The sequence below is a fragment of the Hemitrygon akajei genome, chromosome 18, assembly GCF_048418815.1.
Source record: "Hemitrygon akajei chromosome 18, sHemAka1.3, whole genome shotgun sequence".
Classification (NCBI taxonomy): Eukaryota; Metazoa; Chordata; class Chondrichthyes; order Myliobatiformes; family Dasyatidae; genus Hemitrygon; species Hemitrygon akajei.
In genome coordinates, this window is record NC_133141.1 from 31,622,903 (window position 1) to 31,647,580 (window position 24,678).

General features: G+C 46.0%; 1 protein-coding gene across 1 annotated transcript in view; it reads left to right on the forward strand.

Moving 5' to 3' along the window:
• Positions 1–13,025: 13,025 nt before the first annotated feature.
• Positions 13,026–24,678, forward strand: part of mars1 (methionyl-tRNA synthetase 1) — a 55,147-nt gene continuing 43,494 nt past the window's right edge. Inside the window, exons 1-6 of the mRNA XM_073071238.1 lie at positions 13,026–13,231; positions 13,945–14,035; positions 15,554–15,632; positions 17,387–17,521; positions 18,626–18,701; positions 21,034–21,206. Coding sequence (XP_072927339.1) covers positions 13,123–13,231; positions 13,945–14,035; positions 15,554–15,632; positions 17,387–17,521; positions 18,626–18,701; positions 21,034–21,206 — 663 coding nt within the window. The 5' untranslated portion in view covers positions 13,026–13,122. The remainder of the gene's footprint in view (positions 13,232–13,944; positions 14,036–15,553; positions 15,633–17,386; positions 17,522–18,625; positions 18,702–21,033; positions 21,207–24,678) is intronic.

The following is a 24,678-nucleotide window of genomic DNA, read 5'->3' on the forward strand; positions in this document are numbered from 1 at the left end:
AAGATCCGTCTGTTCCTACACACGGCTCAGAATCCCGCCAGTAACCCTGTATTCTGCCTTTCAGGTTGCCCTTCCAAAGTGAATCACTTCACACTTTTCTGGGTGAACTTCATCTGCCACTTCTCAGCCCAGCCCTGCATCCTATCAATGAATGTCCTATTGTAATCCTTGACAACCCTCCACACTATCCGCAAAACCAACAAACTTCCTGTCATCTGCAAACTTACTAACCCACACTTCCACTTCCTCATCCAAGTCATTTGTAAAAATCACAAAGATCAGGGATCCCAGAACAGGTCCCTGTGGAACACCACTGGTCTCCGGCCTCCAGGTGTAATACACTCCATCTATAACTACCCTCTGTGTTCTGTGGGCAAACCAATTGTGAATCCAATCCACAGTCAAGTTTCTCTGGATCCCATGCCTCCTGACTTTCTGAATAAGACTACCATGGGAAACCTTATCAAATGCCTTTCTAAAAACCATTCTTCACCACATCCACTGTTCCTCCTTCATCAATGTGCTTTGTCAGAGCCTCGAATTCGATCAGGCCTGTGAGGTACAAGCTGCACCTCATAAAGCCATGCTGACTATCCCTAATCAGACTCTGCTCACACATGCTTAATGCTTGTAAATCCTGTCTCCAAGGATCTTCTCCAATAATTTACCCACCATTGATGTAAGACTCGCTGATCTATAGTTTCCAACATTATCACTACTCCCTTTCTTGAACAAAGGAATAACATTTGCATCAACAGAAGACAAGTAAGTCCTGCTTGTCCTGATGAAGGGTCTCGGCCCAAAATGTCGACTGTACTCTTTTCCGTAGATGCTGCCTGGCCTGCTGAGTTCCTCCAGCTTTTTGTGTGTGTTATGTTAATAACACTTGCATTCCTCCAATCATCTGGTACCGAATCAAAGGTCCTGGCCCAAAACATCGACTCTTTATTCCTTTCCATAGATGTTGCCTGACCTGCTGAGTTCCTCCAGCATTTTGTGTGTGGATTTCCAGCACCTGCAGAATCTCATGGGTTTAATCATCTGGTACTAATCCTGTGGTCAGTGACGATGCAAAAATCATCACCAAAGGTGCAGCAATCTCTTCCCTCACTTCCCATAGTAACCAGGGGTATTTCCCATCCAGGTCTGGGGACTTATCTATCGTAATGTTTTTCAGAGTTCCAGCACATCCTCTTTCTTAACATTGTCATGTTTGAGCATATCAGTCTTTTTTACACTGTCCTCACAAAAGTCAAGATCCGTCTCACTAGTGAATACTGAAGCAAAATATTTCATAAGGGCTTCCCCTACCTCCTCCGACTCCAGGCATATGTTCCTATTCTATCCATGATCGATGCTAACCTCACTCTGGTCATCCTCCTGTTCTTCATATATATGTAGAATGCCTTAGGGTTTTCCTTAATCCTAAATCCGTTCTTGAACGTACCCCAACCTATAATGTCCTCAGTCAAACATGTGAGGAATTCACAATATTTTTTTATCAACAAAATTACTTCCATTAGGGAGAGTATAGCTACAGATACTGGTACCCTCTATAGCCAATCTTGTAAAAAAGAAAACTATGTCAAAAGTTTCAAGTATTTCTGATTCACAACTTGATAAGATTGTAACAAAGAGTAAACTGTCTACTTGCTGTCTCGAACCTGTCGCTACCAAACTTGTTAAGACTCTTTTAATAATGCTTTAAATTCAGCGAGAAAAATTCATTGAAACTGGAGTTTTTCCAGATGCCTTCAAAACTGCAGCTGTCAAACCCCTACTTAAAAAGCCAAACCTTGATAGTGAGGTACTAGCTAACTACAGGCTGATATCAAATCTTCCCTTCCTGGGCAAGATTGTTGAGAAAGTTATTTTCAACCAACTCAACAACTTTCTGAATGAGAACAATATTCCGGAAATGTTTCAATCAGGTTTTACAGCAAACCATGGCATGGAGATGGCCCTTACCAAAATTGTGAGAGACTGTAGGCTGAGCACTGATGCCAGCAGAGTCTCAGTTCAAATTCTTCTAGATCTAATTGGTGCATTTGACACATTTGACCACAACCTTCCCCTAGATCACCTTGATAATTGGTTTGGCTTCTCTGGTAGTGTCCTTAATTGGTTTTGCTCTTAGATCTTAGAGATAAAATTTTTATCTGTCACTGTCTTCAAAGTGCTCACCCACTGAGAGATCTGTCACCTGACCAGATTCATTGCCTGGAACCAGATCCACTACGGCCTCTCCTCTAGTCACCTGTCAACATATTGTGTCAGGAATCCTTTCTGGACATACCTAATAAATTCCACCTCATCTAAACCTTTTGCACTAAGGAGGTGTCAATCAATGTTAGGGCAGTTGAAGTCACCCATGACAACAACCCTGTTTTTTTTTTGGTTTGGATTTTTCCAAAATCTGCCACCTGATCTGTTCCTCAGTGTCTCTGTTATTATTGGGCGGGGGGGGGGGGGGAGTGTCTATAGAATACTCCCAGTAGAGTGATTCCTCCCTTCCTGTTTCTGACTTCCACCCACTATCCCACTGCCCCACCTCCTTTACCTCCTGCCCTATCCCTTTTGAAACATCTAAGCCATGGAATATCCAGAAGCCATTCCTGCCTCTGCCAGAACATCATTGTTCCATGTAATAATTAAACCATAATATATAAGAGCAGAATTAGGGCCATTTGGCCCATTGACTCTGCTCTGTCATTTCATCATGGTTAATCCATTTTCCCTCTCAGCCCCAATCTCCTGCCTTCTCCCTGTTTCACTTCATGCCCTGACTAATCAAGAATCTATCAACATCTGCCCAATGACTTGGCCTCCACAGACGTCTGTGGCAAAGAATTCCACAGGTTCACCACTCTCTGGCTAAAGAAATTCCTCCTCATCTCATTCTAAAAGGACACCCCTCTATTCTGACACTGTGCCATCTGATCTTAGACTCCTTCACCATAGGAAACATCCTCTCAACATCCACTCTATCAAGGCCATTCAACATTCGATAGGTTTCAATGAGGTCTCCCCTCATTCTTCTGAATTCCAGTCAGTACAGGCCGAGAACCATCAAACGCACTTCATATGATAAGCCTTTCAATCCTGGAATCACTTTCATGAACCTCCTTTGAATCCTCTCCAATGTCAGCACATTAAGATAAGGGGCCCAAAACTGCTCACAGTTTTACCAAGTGAGGTCTCACCAGTGCTCTATAACATCTCAATGTTACATCCTTGCTTTCATCTTCTCGTCCTCTCGAAATGAATGCTAACATCGCCACTGACTCAACTTGCAAATCAACCTTTAGGGCATCCTGGATAAGGATTCCCAAGTCCCTTTGCACATCAGATTTTTAAATTTTCTCTGCAATTAGAAAATAGCCTACTCTTTTTCTTCTTCTACCAAGTGCATGATTGTACACTTCCTGACACTGTATTCCATCTGCCATTTCTTGGCTCATTCTCCTAATCCTCTACTTCTCTACTTCCTCAGAATGGTCTGCCCTTCCACCAATCTTTGTATCATTTGCAAACTCTGCCACAAAGACATCAATTCTGTCTTTCAAGTCATTGACATATAATGTAAAAAGCAGACCCAACACAGACCCCTGTGGAACACCACTAGTCACCGGCAGCCAGCCAGAAAAGGCTCCCTTTATTCCCACTCTTTGCCTCCTACCAATCAGCCACTGCTCTATCCATGCCAGAATCTTTCCTGTAATACCATGGGTTCTTATCTTGTTAAGCAGATTCATGTGTGGCACCTTGTCAAAGGCCTTCTGAAAATCCAAGTACGTAACATCCACCAATTCTCCTTTGTCTATACTGCTTGTTATTTCTTCAAATAATTCCAACAAACTTGTCAGGCAAGATTTTCCCTTAAGGAAACCATGCTGACTTCAGCCTATTTTATCATGTGCCTCCAAGTACCCCAAAACCTCATTCTTAACGATCGGCTCCAACATCTTCCCATCCACCGAGGTCAGACTAACTGGCCTGTAATTTCCTTTCTTTTGCCTCTCTCTCTCTTCCTGAAGAGTGAAGTAACATTTCCAATGTTCCATTCCTCTGGAACCATGCCAGAATGAATTGATTCTTGAAAGGTCTTTACTCATGCCTCCACAATCTCTGCAGCCACCTCTTTCAGAGCCTTGGGGTGTAGACCATCCAGTCCAGGTGATTTATCTACCTTCAGACCTTTCAGTTTCCCAAGCAACTTCTCCCCAGTAATGGCAACTTCACTCACTTTTACCCCCTGACACACTTGAACTTCCACCATACTGCTAGTGTCTTCCACAGTGAAGACTGACGCAAAATACTTATCAGTTTGACCGCCATCTCCTTGTCCTTCATTACTACCTCCCCAGCATCATTTTCTAGCAGTCTGATATCTACTCTTGCCTCCCTTTTACACTTTATGTATCTACAGAAACTTTTGGTGTCCTCTTTAATATTATTGGCCAACTTACCTTCGTATTCCATCTTTTCCTTCTTTATGACATTTTTAGTTTCTTTCTGTTGATTTTTAAAAGCTTCCCTATCCTCTAACTTCCCACTAATTTTTGTTCTATTATAAGCCCTCTATTTGCCTTTTATGTTGGGTTTGACTTCCCTTGTCAGCCACGGCTGCGTCATCCTTCCTTTAGGATACTTCTTCTTTGGGATGTATCTATCCTGCACCTTCCAAGTTGCTCCCAGAAACTCCAACCATTGCTGTTCTGCCATCATCCCTGCTAGTATCCCCTTCCAATCAATTCTGGCCAGCTCCTCTCTCGTGCCTCTGTAATTCCCTTTACTCCACTGTAATGCTGATAATCTGACTTTAGCTCCTCCTTCTCAAATTGCAGGATGAAGTCTATCATATTATGATCACTTACCCCAAAGGGTTCTTTTACCTTATGCTATCTGATCAAATCCAGTTCATTACACAGCACCCAGTCCAGAATAGCTGATCCCCTAGTGGGCTCAACCACAAACTTCTCTAAAAAGCCATTCTACAAATTCAGCCACTTGGGATCCAGCACCAACCTGATTTTCCAAATTTACCTGCATATTGAAACCTCCATAACTAATGACCGACTCTCTATGTTCATCATCCTTGTTCATCCTCAGGTTCAGGTGTAACTGTCCTTTTTTGTACATATCATATCTTTCCCAGAAGAGATTCCAATTCACCAGAAATCTGAAACCAATTCCTCAGCCACACATTCACCTGTCAAATCATCCTATTCTTACCCTCAATGTGCAAGGCACAGGCAGCAATCTAGAGATTACTAACATGGAGGTCCTACCTAGCTCTGTATATTCTCTCTTCAGGACCTCATCCCTGATGGTATCATGGCCTCTCCCGTTGACTCAAACTGAGACGTCCCCAACCTGGCACCTGAGAGGCAACATCCCATCCGGGTGTCTCTTTCAAGCCCACAGAATCTGCTTTCTGCCCCCCCCCCCATCACTACTGCACCCCTCTTCACCTCCCTTCCCTTCTGAGCCACAAAGCCAGACTCAATGCCAGAGATTTGGTTGCTGCGGTTTCCCCCTGGTAGGTCACTCCACCCCCACCCTCAATAGTATCCAAAGCGGTATTGACGGGAAACTGATATTGAGGGGAACGACTTGAGGGTATTCTCCGCTATCTGTCTATTCCCTTTCCCTCTCCTGCTTCCTCAAATGTTGCTGTTGTGTCTGTCTCCACCACCATCCTTGTCAGCGCATTCCAGGTATCCACAACTCCCTGTGTAAAAAACTTGGCAAACACATCTCCTTTAACCCCCCCAGTTGTCCCCTCCAGTATTTGACAGTTCCACACTGGGATAAAAGATTTGTGTATCACCAGGCTCCCTCTTCAACTCAGATTAAGGACAGACTCCTTTTTGTTATAAGACTATTGAACCGTCCCCTAGAACATTAAGATGGACCCTTAACATGTCAGGATTCAGATTTTACCCCATGTTCCAATGTTAATCGATCGTTGTGAATCACTTCCCGCAGTGTGTGTGGATGAAGGGTAGAATAATGGGGCTGTCGTTGCGAACGTGAAAAGAAAAAGTTGCAGGGCTACAGAGGACATTAAGGGAAGAAAATGAGAACACTCTGCTGGGAGCTAGTAAAGCGAGAACGGGTAGAACGCTCAGTTCCGCCCTCGCACCCCATTGGCTGGCTCAGATCCAGCCAGCCAGTCGTACACCCGATTACCCTTTGGTCCCACCATAGCTTCGACTCCATTGACGCGAACGGCTGTCAATCACGTCGGCTCCGCTGACCGTTCAACTTTTGCTGCGGGATAAACACCGCCAATTCAACCAGGTGACGGCTCAAAGTGGCGGTGGGGCGTTATTAATATTATTATTTGTCGTACGTTTGTCCCGGAATATTGAGACAAACGTGCGGTTGGAGAAAAATAAAAAAGAAACACCTTTCACCTGTCCACCCCGCTGGCCTAATAGCTCCGACGTGCACTATGTCACTCGGCGGCAAGCGTCCTAAAGCAGGCGGGCTAAACACGTAATCCGCCCTGGTGAAGTGGCCGCGTCGTCTTAAAAGTAAATCTGTTATTAAAGGAAGTATATGTCCTCATATACTACCTTGAGATTCGTTTTCTTGCAGGTATTTAGAGGAAAATAAAGAAATACAATGGAATTTATGAAAAACTATAAATAACTATATATAAACTATGAATAATAATTTGTTGTTCTTATTGTAGGCAAAAAGGTACTCGCACCCAACAATTCAGGATCTGAATTGTTGACTGCCATTCAACAATTCACTGCCATCAGATTTCTGAAAGGCCATGAACTAACTTATTTTTGCACAATTCATTCATTTTGTAATTTATAGTAACTGTTCTGTCTTTACAATGTACTGCTGCCCCAAAACAACAAATTTCAGGTTCTCCAAGTTAGTGATAATAAACCTGATTCTGATTACAACCTACATTGGAGATCAAGTCTGTGATCGACCGCATTGTCTGCAGCAAGATGATGTAGTTCCAATTCATTGAATTACCAGCCCCAGAGCAGATAATGGACTCCAACTGGCGTTATGCATTGGTAATCTAGCCAATCAGCGAAGTCTGTCCGTCCGCATGTGAATGCCGCAGTCCCTCCTGGGAGATGTAGTCCGGTTACCCATTGAACTCGGACATCAAGAACAAAATTATACTACAACCCCTAACGTTGCATTGAGGGTACCAGCCAATTTATTCATCTACTTCTTGTAAAGTTTAATGGTTGGCAAACCAACATTACCGTCATCTACTGAGTTGTAGTGTGGAGAGCAAAGATACAGGAAGTATACCCATTAAATACCACTCCCCAATCGAAAATAATATCAAAAAGTCTAATGTTTTTCAGAAACGTAAACATGCTCTTTTATACATTACAATGCCAGTGATATACTAACAAACTTTCCATCTCGAACTGTGTCTGTCCCAAAGATCTCAATTTAGCAATTTTTCCTTTGCACCTCATAGGAACTGCATTCAAACATGGTGCACTGTTTCTTGACAAGTGCATTGCTGGGGTACCTAGCGCGATTCGAGTGGCAGCAGTACTCTCAATGGATACGATTAAATATTCCCATTTCAGCCTGATACAGCTAAAAAGCACAACTGCTTCCAAAGACAGTACAGTCAAAGATGTCTTAACGCGTTTAAACGAACTGTCATTGCTTAAAACCGACGGAAACAACACCGATTGTGGTCGGAAGCGCCCACGGAGGAGGCGCGGGTGTAGATCGGGGTAACAAGTGCGTTTCAGGAAACGGAGTTTTAAACTCCCTATACTGACTACCTTGATGCCGAATGTACAGTCTCTGGTGAATAAAATCAATGATCTCAGAGCCAGGGTGCTGAATCAGAGGGACATTAGGACCGCATGTGTCCTTCGTTTCATGGAATCCTGATTAACCCCTTTTGTACCAGATGCAGCGATTCAGATCGATGGGTTGACTATACACCGTCACAATAGATCTATAGAGTCTCTCAAAAGCAGAGGAGTATGCCTCATGATCAACTCTCCTTGGTGCACAAATATATCAGTGCTGTTCCAGTTCTGCTCATCAGACCTGGAATATCTAGCAGGAAAGTGCCGACCACGGGAGTTCTCCGGGGTCATTTTGGTAGCAGTTTACATTCCACCTCAGGCCAATGTCAATCAGGCTTTAGATGATCTGAGCAATGGGATCAACATGCACAAATCAGACCTTCACCATCGTTTTGGGAGATTTTAACCAGGCCAATCTGAAAAAAACTCACTAAGCAATTACCATCAACAGATCACTTGCAATACCAGAGGAAACAACACACTGGACCATTGGTACACCACCATCAAGAACGCCTACTGTGTTATTCCCCGCCCTCATTTCGGGAAGTCTGATCACCTGGCTGTACTTCTACTCCCTGAGTATAGGCAGAGACTGAAGACTGTAACACCAGTAGTGAGGACCAAGAAGGTTTGGACAAGGGAAGCACAGGAGCACCTACAGGACTGTTTTGAATCAGTGGACTGGACTGTATTCAGGGATTCATCTTGAATCTGGATGAGTATGCTGCAGGTGTTACTGACTTCATTAAAACCTGTGTGGATGAGTGTGTGCCTACAGAGACTTACTGTACATTCCCAAACCAAAAGCCGTGGGTGAACCAGGAGGTACGTCATCGGCTGCAGGCTAGATCTGTGGCATTCAACTCTGGCAACCCAGGTCTGTACTAGAAATCCAGGTGTGATTTGCGGAGGGATATTTCAAGGGCGAAGAGACAATTTTGAACGAAATTGGAGGCAGCATCGGATGTACGACAACTCTGGCAGGGTCTGCAGGACATTATTTCCTACAAAGTGAAACCCAATATTATGAATAGCAGCGATGCTTCACTACCAGATGAACTCAATGCCTTCTATGTATGCTTTGGAAGGGAGAACACACTACAGCTGTGAAGATCCCTGCTGCACCTGAGGACCCTGTGATCTCCATCTCAGAGGCCGATGTTAGGCTCTGAAAATATGTGCCAACCAACTGGCAGGAGTATACAAGGACATTTTCAACCTCTCACTGCTATGGGCAGAAGTTCCCACTTCCTTCATGAACAATCAGTCCTCATCTTGATCTTTTTCTCAAGGCCCAAATCAACCACAGCCAAAGGTGAAAACCATGGAGGACTGACAGAAGCGGGTACACTGCTGACCATATTCCACATCAAACAACCCAAGACTTTGTGCTCATTCATTTCCCATCCACCCAAAACTGACGACCTTACAAACACAGTGCTCCCAACACACTACTAATGTTGCCAATATTGGATGACAAGTTTTATGTCCTCTTACGTTAACCCAATAAATCATCACTAACTGTAACCTGATTAGATGTAAAGGGAGCTTACCCATTTCTACCAGTAATGTTAAGATTGGGGATGATTTAAAAGCACCACAACATAATCTCATTACTGGAGCTTGAACTTTATCCAGGGGCTTTAAGGCCGTTGGTGAGGCTGACCCATAAGCAACACATCCATACTAAAGACAGATCTTTTTAAAGCAATATACATTAGTCAGCGACCTCCTACTCACACCCCAATTACAGCCAATTAAGCACCTGAGTGCTTAGCACATTAAGGGCTTTTTTTTAAACACATCTCTAGAATTTTATTCACGTGCACCTTCCATGTTAGCTTTGTGTCCATCCACATGCCGAGAAAGTTTATCACTGACTCTTGCTTAAGAGGTTTACTATATAACTTAAGATAAATTGTGGGTGTAATGTAATTGAGTCTTTGCAACAGAAAATTTAAACACACTTCAACATCACCAGTTTTTCTACTTCATTAATAGCTGCCTACATTTATTTAACTATATAATTTATATCCCTGCCTCTCTTCCACATGACTCCATCATCAGCATATTTGGAAATGTCTGAGCCAACATTTAAGAAAATATCATTAATCATAATATTAAAAAGGAGTTGGCTACATGCACTCCCCTGAGGAGTCCCATTCCCCATCTCATACTCTTTACAGAATGTTGTTCCCATCCTAACTTGCATCTTTCTCTCACAAAATTCTTCAATCTAATTCAACATTCTGCCACCTATTCCCATTTTTCCCAGTTTGAGCAGCAACCCTTGTGTCCATTAAATATCAGAAGCTTTCTCTACATGAAAGCAAACTGTTATCACTGAATCGACGAGGGCTGCTCAACAGTTGTGGCAGGGCTTGAATGTTATCACCTCTCATACAGTTAAATCAAGCGACAGAGAACACAGCAGAGTTTCACATCCAGATTAGCCCAATGTCAGAACATGGAGGAACCATTGTGATCTTTCTCATCCCCCGACTGTACTATGATATCAGTCCCTGGAGCTGATGTGTGGGGTGCCTTCAGGAGGGTGAATCCATGGAAACCATCTGAACTGGACAGGGTACCTGGCCAAGTACTATAGACCTGTGCTGATTAACTGACTGGAGTATTCACTGAGATCTTTAACTTCTCGCTTTGGCGGTCTGAGATACCCACCCGCTTCAAGTAGGCTTCAATTATACTGGTGCTTAAGAAGAGCGTGGTGATCTACGCCGATGCCTATTGCCCAGTAGCACTTACATCCACAGTGGCGAAGTGTTTTCAGAGGTTGGTGATGGAACATATTAACTCCTGCCTGAGAAGCGACTTGGATCTGCTCCAATTTGCCTACCGGAGCAACAGGTCCACAGCAGATGCCATCTCATTGGCTCCTCACTCAACCCTGGACCATCTGGACAGAAAAGATACTCAGGACATACTTTATCTACTAAAGCTCATTCCCTCAAAATAATCAATAAGTCCAAGACCTTGGCCTCAATATCTCCTTGTGCGATTGGATCCTGGATTTCCTCACTTGCAGACCCCAGTCAGTTCAGATTAGCAACCACATCTCCTCCACAATCTCCATCAGCACAGGAGCACCACAAGGCTGTGTGCTTAGCCCCCTGCTCTACTCACTTTACACTTACGACTGTGTGGCTAAGCACAGCTCCAATGCCATATTTAAGTTTGCTGATGACACCACTGTCGTTGGCTATATCAAAGGTGGTGATGAATCAGCATATAGGAGGGAGATTGAAAATCTGGCTGAGTGGTGCCACAACAACAACCTCTCACTCAATGTCAGCAAGACCAAGGAGCTGATTATTGACTTCAGGAGGAGGAAACCAGAGGTCCCTGACCCAGTCCTCATTGGGGGATCAGAGGTGGGGAGGGTCAGCAACTTTAAATTCCTCAGTGTTATCATTTCTGAGGACCCGTCCTGGGCCCAGCACACAAGTGCAATTACAAAGAAAGCACGGCAACGCCTCCACTTCATTGGGAGTTTGCAAAGATTCAGCATGGCATCGTAAACTTCGACAAAATTCTATAGATGTGTGCTGGAGAATAGATTGACTGGCTGCATCACAGCCTGGTATGGAAACACCAATGCCCTTGAACAGAAAATCCTGCAAAAAGTAGTGGATTTGGTCCAGTCCATCAATCACAGGTAAAGCCCTCCCAACCACTGAGCATATCTACACAAAACGCTGTTACAGAAAAGCAGCATCCATCGTCAGGAACCCCCACCACCAAGGTCATGCTCTCTTCTCACTGCTGCCATTAGGAAGAAGGTAGAGGAGTCTCAGGACTCACACCACCAGGTTCAGGAATAGTTATTACCCCCTCAAACATCAGGCTCCAGAACAAAATTTGAATTGAATTGACTTTATTTCTTACATCCTCCACATACATGAGGAGTAAAAATCTTTATGTTACGTCTTCGTCTGAATGTGCAAATTATAGTAATTTGTAATAAATAGTATGTACAGTAAGATATACAACCAAAAGGGGATAACATCACTCATCTTCACTTGCCCCACCATTAAGTTCCCACAACCTATGGTCTCACTTTCAAGGACTCTTTATCTCATGTTCTTGATATTTATTCATATTTGCATTTGCTCAATTTGTTGTCTTCTGCACTCTGGTTGATCTTTCATTGATCCTTTTATAGTTACTATTCTATAGATTTCCTGAGTATGCCCACAAGAAAATTTACTTTAAACTTTATTAACTTGGTCCTTACGAATATCAGATTCCACGAGTTCATGGTCATTCTCCCTTTATGAAATCCAGATTGGTATACACTAGTCTTGCTAATGTTCCACTACTCCCAACAAAATAAGAAAGCCTTGCTATAACAATTCGTTCCACTATCTTACATACATGTGACGTTAGCGAAACAAGTCTATAATGGAAGGATTTGGTTGATCCTTACCATATTTCAATTTAGGGATAACAATGCTAATTTGCAGGAAGCAGGAAGTTACCCTTCAACCCATACTTTAGTAAAAAGTCCCAAAACCAACCCAAGTTTCGAATCCAATAACATATTATGCCGGTAGATGTCGTTCGCAAACCTATTCCCAGCACTTGGAGGACAACCTCCAGCGTGCATTGTGGGATCAGCCAATAGCCAGTCTGTCTGTGAGGAATGGGGTGTTCACCCATTGATGTTCAGTATGCATGATCGGGTGCGACTTACGAGAACAATAATGCGGCAAAACTAGTTCTTGTGTCACCGGGCCGCAATGCCTGCTGGGAGATGTAGTCCGCATCATTAATACCCCCTCCCCTGCACCAGCATCATCAACGGCAATTAGATTAGAGCCCCCGTTTAGGGGGATCGGCTAATCAACAAAGCCGGTCCGCAGGTGACGGATGATTGGGCTTTGCCGGGAAATATAATTCGCTTTCCCTTTGGCTCCCAGTTCTGGGGTTGTACTACAATCCTCGGCATGTACTGACTCTGTCCGCATCGGTGTCCGCAGTGCCTCCTGGGAGATGGAGTCAGTACGCTTATTAACTCTCAAAGCACTAAGTGCAAAAGGACTACATCTCCTCAGCGTGCTTCGGTATCAGTCAACCGGGGTATCTGCTTTGCGTATGACGAAGCTGTGCCTGCTGTGAGATGTAGTCTTAATTTTCAGTAACTCTGAGCGCTAGGTAGACCTGACTACAATTCCCGATCTCCCTCGGCGGAGAAGGGGGTGGGGCTGCCCGAATCGGCATCGCGTGGCCTCGCTGCGGGAGCTCTCCGCTTGCATCAGCCGCAGGCACGGTCTAAACTATGGCCATCGAGCTGTTCCTTAGCCCCGGGGTCCCTGGCAACTTGAAGGTGGTGGCTGCTGTGGAGTTGACAGGGGTCCGGCTCGATCAGAAGCAAATCTCCCCGAACGGTGTGAATGGGATGAGAATGGGGAGGGTGGAGGTTGGTGGGAGGAGTGTGGGGTAAGGGGGCTGTGCGGACGGGGGTTCTGGTGAGGGGAATATGGTGAAGGGGGTGTGGTGTTGGGCGGTGAGGGTGTTGGTGAAGGGGAAGGGTTAAGAGAAGGTGGTGTGGTGAGATGAGTGTGGGAATATGTGATGGCATGGGTGGGAATGGGGAAAGGAGTGGCGAGAGGGAGGTGGGGAGAAAGGTGATTTGGAATAGGGGGTGAGAGGGTGAAGGAAGGAAGGTTGGAGGGGAGGGAGAGGAGAAGTTGGAAGGGTGGAGGGGACTGGGGCAAGTGGTGACAGTAGACAAGTTGAAGGAGGAGCAGGGAGAAGAGTGGGGCAGTTTGAAGGAGGGAGATGGGAGGTTAATGGGTAGGGGATGGGAATAGAGAGAAGTGGAGCAAGAGGGGAGAGTGAAGGGTGGGGGCAGAAGGCAGACAGGAATGAGGAAATGGCTGGGGTGGAAAGGAAGGGAGATGAGAGAAGGCAATTTTGGTGAAAGGTCAGCTGAAGGCACAGGAACCCTCGATGCAGGAGGGTCCTGTGTGCCTTTTGTCTCATGGTAGATCCTGCCCAGGGAAGCAGAGGGACCCCAGTGTTGGAGCAAGGTTAGTCTGGAGGAGGGGGAATGCAGTACTCTCGTGGAACCACTGACTCTCTCTTTGTCTCCCTCCAGAGCGCGTGGTGCCTTACCTGTCACAGCCCCAACATCCTGCCCTACAACTCCCAACTGGAGACTTCATATTCTCCGGCAATGCAATTTGTCAGTGAGTATAAAGAGGAGAGGGTTGGGTTTGTCTCACTCTCGATTGGAAGAAAAATTTCCAGGTGTGAGGAGCTTCCCCTCCTCAACACTCCGGTCTTGTGTCCCATTTCCGCGGGTTCCCTGCCCTCGAGTCTGCCGTGGGAAAGGTGCTGTTAAATAGAGGAATCTAAAAGAATGTTATAAACACAGATGTTGGAAATCCAGAGCAACACACACAAAATGCTGGAGGAACTCAGCAGGTCAGGCAGCAACTATGGAGATGACATTTTGGGCTGGGACCCTTCGTTGGGACTGGAAAGGAAGGGGGCAGAAGCCAGAATAAGAAAGTGGGGGGAGGGAAAGGAGTGCTAGCTGGCAGGTGATGTGTGTTATCTCAAGCTCCAGCACACTGAGCACTGGGTGAATGGGTGACATATCAAATGGTGCAAGAACAGCATCAACATGGACGAGATAAAAGAGATGATTGTGGATTTCAAGAAGACACAGTTTAGCCACTCTTTTGGACATCAATAACTGCTGTGGAGAGGGTGAAGAGAAAGTTTCTTGGTGTGAGCATAACAGATGATCTAACCTGTACCCACAACATCTCACTAGCCAAGAAGGCTCAGCATCGTCTATCTCTACTGAGGAGATTGAGGCATGCAAGGCTTTCCACCCCCATTTGAGTGACTCCGTAGAAACTATCAAGAGTGTCCTGTCTGGCCACATCAGTGTGCAGTACAAAAGCTGTAAAACCCTACAGAGGCTAGTAAAAGCAACTGATAGGATCACCAGGGTCTCCCTTCCCCCCCCCCCCCCCCCATTTGTGACATTTACTGGGAGCACTGTATATGAAGAACCCAAAGCGTTGTTGAGGATTCTCACCACCCATCCCACCATCTCTTTGACCCATTACAGGAGCATCAGGACCAGGACTGCCAGACTGGGTGACAGCTGTGAGACTAGTGAATACCCTGACATTACCGAGGTCTCGTCACCAGGACAGGGAGCTGTTCATTGTGCTGTTTATCAATTTCTCCAACTCCTGGTAATTTGTCTCCCTTCCCCATCTGTCTTTATCATTCCCCTTTTTGGCTTCCCTCTTGCCCCTTCTCCTCATCTGCCCATCACCTCCCTCTGGAGCTGCTGCTGCTCCTCCTCTTTCTCCCATGGCCTACGCTCCTCTCCTATCAGATTCCTCCTTCAGCCTTTTACCTCTTGACCTAATCCCTCCCAGCTTCTTCATCTACACCCCACTCTCACCTGTCAGCTTGTCCTTATTCTGTCTTCTTTCCCCTGCCCTGATGAAGGGTCTCGGCCCAACATGTTGAATATTCATTTCCATCCACAGATGTTGCCTGACCTGCTGAATTCCTCTGGCATTTTGAGTGTGCTATGAGGATGTTGCCTGAACTTGGACTGAGTTTTGGAGACGTTGCAGCTTCGTTGGCTCTGGCTCAGTGGGGTAGGGAGTCATGCTGTCTCCTTTGCTGATTTGCATTCTTTTTCTCTTCCCTCACCCCCACCCACACCTTGCAAGGTACCTGTTCACAATCAGCGGGAAGTTGCCAAGTGATGCCACAAATCAGTGGCTTGAGTGGGAGGCGACGCAGCTACAGGTGAGTCGGGTGTGAGTTTGATTCCTATGTGGAATGTGCAAAGCGTAGAACACTAAAAGATGTAGTTGTAAGACAAAATGGTGTCAGCTTGGAATGTGGAGACCTGGGTGCACGTTGCTGAGACTCACTTCAGGTGAAGACTTGCTAATGCTGGGATGTTACCACTCACCTCTCCAGCTCTAACGTCAGCTTCCCTTTGGCATTGACTGTTAATACTATTCTGTTTCTTTACAATCACTCTGCCTTCTTCCTTGTTTTTATTAAGCATCATTTTTACTTCTAGTATTTTATTCTCTATATAACTGTAATAAAGTAATTCTTTTAACCTTTAACACTTACATAGGCACTCCTTTGTGGGTGCCTCTTGTTGCCGAGTCAGGAGAGAACCAGGAACACAATTTCAAAGTAGTTTTGTTACACCTGGGGAGGCAGGTGGTAATGGCCCAGCGATATGAGTCCTGCCCTGGTGCGGGGAGGAGTGGATTGGGCTGGAGTGGTTACGGAAGTGGTAGGTGTACAACGCCCTGAGTAACAGCATCAAACCCTCCCTGTTTCTGAGCTCCAGCTCAGTATCAAGGAAGTTCAGTGGACCGTTTGCCTCTCTTAACCAGCAGCTTTACCTGCTGGCAATTGTTTTGCGGTTCTGCGTCTTGTTTTCAGCAAATGGGGCTCGACAGCTGTGTTTCGGGGCTCACCTGGGAGAAGGAAAACTGATCTGAAACCTCTGCTGTGCACACTCACTGGGAAGGCTTCAGGAGAAACCCTGGGGGGGGGAGAATCCGGAGCTGGAGTCCCAAAGATAGTCCTTCGTTGAGTTCAATGCTGACTGGCAACTCCTGCGTCGCCACTGGTGCCGAACTGTACCAGTCTCTCCTGTTCCTTTCGATTCATCAGCTGCTTGGAGAAGGGGAGCCTGCTGTTCATATCATACTGCACTGGCTCGCGTACCACATTGACCCTGACTAATGGAGGGCCTCCGTATCTCCCTGTTTCTCCTGCTCTGCTGGCTGAAACCTCTGACAAACTTCTACAGATGTACAATACTGTTAGAAGTGCCGTACCATCGCGGTCTAGAACAGCAATTCAATGTGCAGGAACATTCAGAAGCTGCAGAGAGCAGTGGCCTCTGCCCAGTACATCACGGGTACCTCCTCACCATCATCGGTAGTGTCTACAGGAGGTGCTGCCTCAAGAAGGCAACGTCCCTCCCCCAGTGTACCATGGTGATGGCATTTATACCCGTCACAGTGGAGAGCATCAGTGCCTTACTATGGCAACACTGTGCAATACAGTGGACTTTTTCTTGATTCTAAGTGTGTCCTTTCTTTGTAAAACAAAATAGTGTGTAATTTATAATTTTCTTGTGAATATTGCCTATCCTTACTGATTGCGGCCTGTTGGTCAGAGTGTCAAGGGTCCAGTTGAAGAGGGAGCCATTAACTCCCAGAGTCTAAAGTTTGGTGAGAAGTTTGTTTGGTACAGAAACCTGAAGTCCCACACCACCAGGTTCAGGAACAGCTACTTCCCTTCAAACATTCAGTTCCTGAACCAACCGGCACAACCCTGATCACCACCTCAGTACAGCAACACCGTGACCACTCTGCACTATGATGGACTTTTACTTGCTTGTGTTCTCTCTTGTAAAAAGTGTTTTAAAAATTTGTACTGTTCTTGTGAGTGTTGTCTGTCTGATGCTGTGGCAAGTTTCTCAGTGCATCCATGTAACAGTGAATTCTGGCTCTCATGTTTCACAGCCGGTTGTGTGTGGGGCACTGCATGCAGCGCTGGTACAGGGCAGGAGAAAGGAGGAGGCTGCGAAGATGGTCAGCAGGCAGCTGACACACCTCGACCAGGCTCTAAGCAGCTCGGTGCTGCCCTGCCTCACCTCGGTGAGTGTCTCCACCCCCGCAGCACACCCTCACCACTTTCCCTCCCTACTCCCTGTCCCTCCATCCCTCTCTTCTTGCTGTCCCAGCTCTTCTGTGGAGGGGGAAAGGTCCCCACCACCGTGGGATGACGGAAGGTTCCCTCACTGGAGCTTTCAGTTCGGGTCCTGCTGATCGGTCAGAGTGATCCTAGCCCCATGGATCATTCAGGGTGGGGAGCTGGTAAGCGGTTCATTAATTGGCCACAAGGTGAAAGAGTGTGCAAAGATAATGCTGGGCACAGAAGTGGCAAATGCTGTTTAATCTACATAAATGTGCGGGAACATAATTGGCAAGATGTGATATGGGAATGTAAATTGGTTTATTATTGTCATGTATACCAAGGTACAGTGAAAAACAGTTTTGCATACCGTCCATATCATTTATCACATATCAGTATGGATGGCATACGAAACAATGAGTAAACAACAGAATGTAGAATAAAGTGTTACAGCTACGGGGGAAGTGCAGTGCAGGCAGACAATAAGGTGCAAGGTCATAACAAGGTAGATTGTGATGTCAAGAGTCCATCTTATTGTTCCAGGGGTTCGTTCAATAGCTTTATAACAGCAGGTAGAAATAGCCCTTGAACTGTGATGAGAAGGGAGTCCTTCAGCTAGAAAGTGGTGGATCAGTGGGATTTGCCACCCTCGTTGAGATGCAGTGAAGGGTTTGTCTTACAAACTGTCCATACAAATTGGAACATTGTACAGCTTCTGAAGTACAAGATCATAATAAACCAAGAGTCCGTCTTATTGTACAAGAGGTCCGTTCAAGAATCTGATAACAGTGGGATAGAAAGTGGTATGTGTTTTAAGGCTTTTGTATTGTCTGCCTGATAGGAAAGGGAGAATGCCTGGAGTGGGTGGGGTCTATGATCTGCATTACTGAGGCTTTGAGAAGTGTAGACAGTCTGTGATGCGCTGAGCTGTGTCCATGCGGTCACGGGCAGAGCTGTTGACGAACCAAACCGTGAGGCATCTGGATAGGATGTGTTCTGTAAAAATGGATGAAGGTCAAGTTGATCGCTTAACAAACAGCAAAACTTGTTCCTCCTATCTCTCAAAGGACACAGTGACTGTGGCTGATATTGTGGTCTGGGGAACTCTCTATCCACTCCTAAAGGATGATTTGGGACTTCAAGGTATCGTTGGTTTGTTTATTATTGTCTCATAACAAGATACAGTAAAAAAAAAAGCTTTTACGTTGCATGCCATCCACTCAGATCGTGCCTTACAGGGAAAGTGCTGTACCACAAGGAGGTAGATTCTGAGACCAAGAGTTTGAGAGATCCATTCTAGTGTATGACAACAGTAAGCTTGAAGCTGTCCTCGAGTCCATAGATCAACACACAAAGCTGGAACAACTCAGTAGGTCAGGTACCATCTATGTATGGAGGGAAAAGGAGAGCCGACTACTCACTACTCACCTGGATTCATCTATCATCTCCTCCTCCTCCCTCAATTATTTTATTCTGGTTTCTGCACCCTTCATTTCCAGTACTGATGAAGGGTCTCGGCCTGAAATGAGTTCCTCCAGTGTTTTGTGTCTATTGTTCAAGATTTTTAGCATCCACAGTACATAGAAAACAGAACATTACAGCACAAGTACAGAAAAATTGCCTGCATGTGGTCCATATCACTCCATTGCCTGTGCATTCATGAGCTGATTTAAATTTCTCTTGAACACCACTGGCATATCTGCTTGCACCTCCATACCTGACAGCCTTCCACTCCTGATGTATAAAAAAGAAACTTCCTCTGCACGTTCCCCCTCACATTTAAATGCAAATTATTTGGTATTTGACATTTTTATCCTGGGGGGGAGGAAGACTCTGTATCTCTCATAACTTTATAAACCTATCCTAGGTCTCCTTTCTTCCTCTGATTCAGAGGAAATGGCTCCCAGCCTGTCCGTGCTGATCTGATGCTACATAGCTGCAGCAAGTAGCTTTCTCATTGCATGTGCGTACATGTATTTGAATCTGCAGGAACATGTGAAGCTGCAGAGAGTCGTGGACTCTGCCCAATACATCACGGACACTTCCCTCCCCACCATGGGTAGTGTCTACAGGAGGTGCTGCCTCAAGAAGGCAACGTCCATCATCAGAGATCCCCACCATCCGGGCCATCCCATCTTCTCACAGCTCCCATCGGGCAGGAGGTACAGAAGCCTGAAGTCCCACATCACCAGGTTCAGGAACAGCTACTTCCCTTCAAACATTCGGTTCCTGAACCAACCGGCACAACCCTGACAGTTTAATAATACTATGACTATTTCGCAGTACAATGGACAGAACAAAAAGAAAATATGTTATTTAGAACACAACAGCTGTAAAAATTGTCTAAAATTAGTTTTTCTTGTGAATGCTGTGCCTCTGATGCTCCTGTGAACAAGCTTTTCATTGCTGTACGAAAATAAGCTTGTTTTTGACTCTGAGTGGATAACAGTAATGCATACATCAAATCGCTGATCATCTACTGCAGTTCGGCGTACAACACCATCACTCCCTCCAGATTTATCATCAAGCCTCTGTACCTCCCTCTGCAACTCCACCTCGACTTCCTCATCGGGCGACCTCAGTCAGTGAGGTTTAGTAACAAAATCTCCTCCTCACCGACCATCAAGATAGGTGCACCTCAAGGCAGTGTGCTTAGTTCCCTGCTCTATCACCCTCACGCCCATGACTGCATAGCTAAGCACAGGTCCAACACTGTCTACAAATTCACAGATGACAACCACGTTGGCTTGCAGAATCACAGATGGTGGTGAGTCAAAATGGAGTTTGTCTCACTCATGTCCATATGTGTGCACAGGTTCAATGAAAAACTTATTTGCAGCAGCATCACAGGCACATGTTCATGAGAAAAGCATAAATTAAATGCAATTCTTACAAGAGAGGTCACATTTAGAACAAAACAATCAAAGTTCATTATGGTGTTGCTGTACTGAGGTGGTGATCAGGGTTGTGCCGGTTGGTTCAGGAACCGAATGTTTGAAGGGAAGTAGCTGTTCCTGAACCTGGTGGTGTGGGACTTCAGGCTTCTGTACCTCCTGCCCGATGGGAGCTGTGAGAAGATGGGATGGCCCGGATGGTGGGGATCTCTGATGATGGACGTTGCCTTCTTGAGGCAGCACCTCCTGTAGACACTACCCATGGTGGGGAGGGAAGTGTAGGTGATGTATTGGGCAGAGTCCACTGCTCTCTGCAGCTTCTTGTGGTACCAGCCTGTAATGCAACCAGTCAGGAAACAGTACATCTGTAGAGGTTTGAGTGTTTGCTGACAATTCTAACCTCCTGAGAAAGTGAAGATAGTGGCATGCCTTCCCTGTGGTTGCATCTATCAACAATTCATCTGAGATATTAACGGCCAGGAATTTTGAGCTGCTGCCTCTGAGTTTAAAACTGCTGATAGTGATTTTCTCTCTCTCTCTCTCTCTCTCTCCCCCATTTAAATGCACCCCTTTCCCTACAGAAGAGTTTGTGACCCTGAGTGAGTGGTTTCGGCGCATGTCCTGCACAGGACCCTGCCTCGCAGCTGCAACTGCTGTACTGGAGGGGCAGGGGCTGCAAGTCTTCAAGCCCCACTTGCAGAAGCACGTCCCTCCCTCGCAACCAGCAGAGGAGCTTCCTGCCGACAGGACTCAGGTACAAACTGGTGTGTGTTTTCCCTGGCTGCGCTGGGTTTTTCCCACATCGCAGTCAGGCGCAGGGTCTTTGGGTAAGAGGTTGCTGTGAGTTTTCATCGAGGTTACCTCGCTATTCCCTTTTGTTTTGAAATTTTAAGTAACTATGTCTTTGCACTGTACCACTGGCACAAAACTCCAAATTTCACAGTAACAATAAACCTGATTCTGGGTGGGGGGGAATTCATAGAGATCACAAGCTCAGCATCAGTAGAGAGTGGGACAGCAGAGAAACAGACCCATCAGCCCTGACAACGTCTTTGTCTGTCTCCACCAGTCCCATTTCTCCCCCTTTAGGACCCTGGCCTTCCTCACTCTGCCTGTTTCCACAGCATCCCTTGGCAGTCCATTCTAAGCACCTACCGCACACTCTTTTCAAAATCAAAACCTGTCCTGCACATCTCTCTTGAACCTGCCTACCTCCCTCACCTTAAAACCGTGCCCCCGGTATTAGACAATTCAACACAGGAGGGGAAACGATGCCAACTGTCTCCTCTACCTCTGCCTCTCATTACCTTTTAAACTTTTAGCAGGCCTCCCCCTCCGCCGCTCCAAAGAAAACAACCCAAGTTTGTCTAACCTCTCTTTGTAGCTCATGCCCTCCAATCCAGGCAACATCCTGGTGAGGCTCTTCTGCTCCCTCTCCAAAGCCTCTCTGTAAAGGGACGACCAGACTGAATGTGATACTCCAGACGCATCCTGACCACAGTTTTATACAGCTGCATCGTGACTTCCTGACTCTGAAACTGAATGCCCCGATTGAAGAAGGAAAGTGTGCCGTGTGCCTTTATTTTTCTTTTGCCATCCTATCCACTCTCAGGGAAGTGTGGACTTGGATTCCAAGATCCCTTTGTACATTGGAGTTGGTTTATTATTGCTGCATGCCCAGAGTTCAAGTTTAATTGTCATTCAACCACACAGTGTTCCTCTGCAGCTGAGGTGCAAAGCACAGTACCAACAGTCACACAGCACATATAATTATGATAGCAGAACGACGTAGAGTTACAAAAAGAACATTTAAAGTTTAATAATACACCCAAGTCCCTGTAGGTGAATGGTGCACAAGTGTTGTCCCGGAGCCCCATGTTTTGGCAAGAACAGCCACGTGGCATAGTGTACCCGCAGACAAAGGCAGTCCAGCTGATCTCCCACCGAACGAACACTGGAGGGCAGCCTCCAACCCAGCGCCGAATTCAGCGTCTCCTTCCTCAGCAGACTCAACAGGCAACCCCAAGGCGTGAATGAGGGCCTGGTCCGTGCCACAACTAAGGCAGCTTCCCCGCTGTCAGTCTTGCCAGTGAATTGGACTCTTTAAGTATTCTAGATTACCAATGTTCACCAGAGTCTTGCAATCACAACAAAAACGTCCCGCATCATCCAACGGATGGCGCGCAGCCACTGACACCTTCTGTGAGTGGCTGAAGCAGGCTGCAACATCGGTGAATTGTGAATTAGTTTATTATCGTCTCATGTACTGAGTACAATCTTACACACTGTCCATTCAGATCAGATCATTACACAGTGCATTGAGGTAGAACAAGGTAAAGCAATAACACAATGCAGAATAAACTGTCACAGTCACAGAGAAAGTGCAGAGCAGGATTAAACAATAAGATACAAGGGTCACAACAAGCTAGGTTGTGAAATTGAGAGTCCACCTATCTTACAAAGGAACTATTCAATAGTCTGATCACAGTGGGATAGAGACTGTCTCTGAGCCTGGTGGAACGTGCTTTCAGGCTTTTGAATCTTCAACCCGATGGGAGGGGGAGAAGAGAGAGTATCTGGGGTGAGTGGGGTCTTTGATGATTCTGGCTGCTTCACTGAGACAGTGAGAAGTGTGGACAGAGTCCATGGAGGGGGGGCTGGTTTCCTAATGTGCTGAGCTGTGTCCACAACTCTCCCCGGTTTCTTGTGGTCACGGGCAGAGCAGTTACCGGCCAAGCCGTGAAGTATCCAGGCAGAATGCTTTCCATGGCACATTGGTTAAGGACCAATGGGGCACATGCAGAATTTCTTTTGCCTCTGAGGGAAGTAGAAGTGCTGCTGAGCTTTCTTGGTCGTGACAGCAACCTGGTTGGATCAGGGCAGGCTGCTGGTGATATGTACTCCTGGGAATTTTGATCAGCGTTAACTTGGTCAAAGAAACCCAGCGACACTCAAGTGAAACCATCCAACTCAAGCTATTTGCATACTAGTAACACTAAAGAAGTGAATGGGGTGCACAAACCTGTTGAACTGGCATTCATATCTCCTTACGTTTGGCTTGTTAAATCTTTTACAGAGCAATCCCATTCCAAAATGGTTATTTTCCTTTACTATAGGAAACAAACATACTCTCTCCTCACAAGTGGAGGACATCAGTGCAATAAACAGATCGGCTTGCTCAGGAGTGGCAAAGTGACCATTTTGGGAAATCTGATCATTTGGCTGGTTCTTCTCCTGCTCCATTAGTCTTGATAGACCATGGATTTGCGCCTTGGAAAGTTTCCAGGGAAACTTTATGGAAGACCAGCATTTGCCCAAGCTGCAAGTCTCCCCTCTCCATGCCACCAATGTTGTCCAAAGGGAAGGGCATTAGGACCCATACAGCTTGGGACGACCCGGTGTCGTCGCAGAGCAATGTGTGGTTTAGTGCCTTGCTCAAGGCCACAACACACTGCCTCAGCCAAGGCTCGAACTAGCGACATTCAGATCACTAGACGAACGCCTTAACCACTTGGCCACGTGCCAACACAGTCCTCCTCCTACCTGCATACAGGCAGATGCTAAGAACAAGGCTCCAGAGATTAGGACAACAAAGAGGTGGTGGCAGGAGGCAGAGGAGCAGCTAAGGGATTACTTCAAGTCAGTGTGACTGGGCCGTGTTGAAGGACTTATCTGTGGATCTGAATGAAAGCACCATGGTTGTCAGACTTTGTTGAAATGAGTGTGTTCCCACAAAGTCATTCGGTCTTCCCCAATCAGAAGTCCTGGATGAACCATGAGATCTGCAATCTGCTGAGGGTCAGATCTGTGTTGTTCAGGTCTGGCGATCAAGTAAAATAAGAGGTTTAGCTATGATCTCATGTGCAAAGTGGCAGTTCCGGACTAAACTTGAATCGCAGAAGGATGCTGGACAGCTGTGGCAGGGATTGAATGCTGTCATCTCCTACAAAGTGAAACCAAGTGACAAGGCTTCATTTTGAGATGAACTCAATGCCTTTTATGCTCGCTTTGACCATCAAAATGTGGAAGTGCTTTCACAAACTCCCAGCCCCCGATGACCCTGTGATTGCAGTCTGTGAGGCCAAGCTGAGAGTATCATTCAGTAGGGTAAACCCACGGGAATCATTCGGCCCAGATGGCTGAGTACTAAAGACCTGTGCTGATCAATTGGGTGGCGTGTTCACCAATATCTTTGATCTCTTGCTTTGCCCGTCTGAGATACCCAC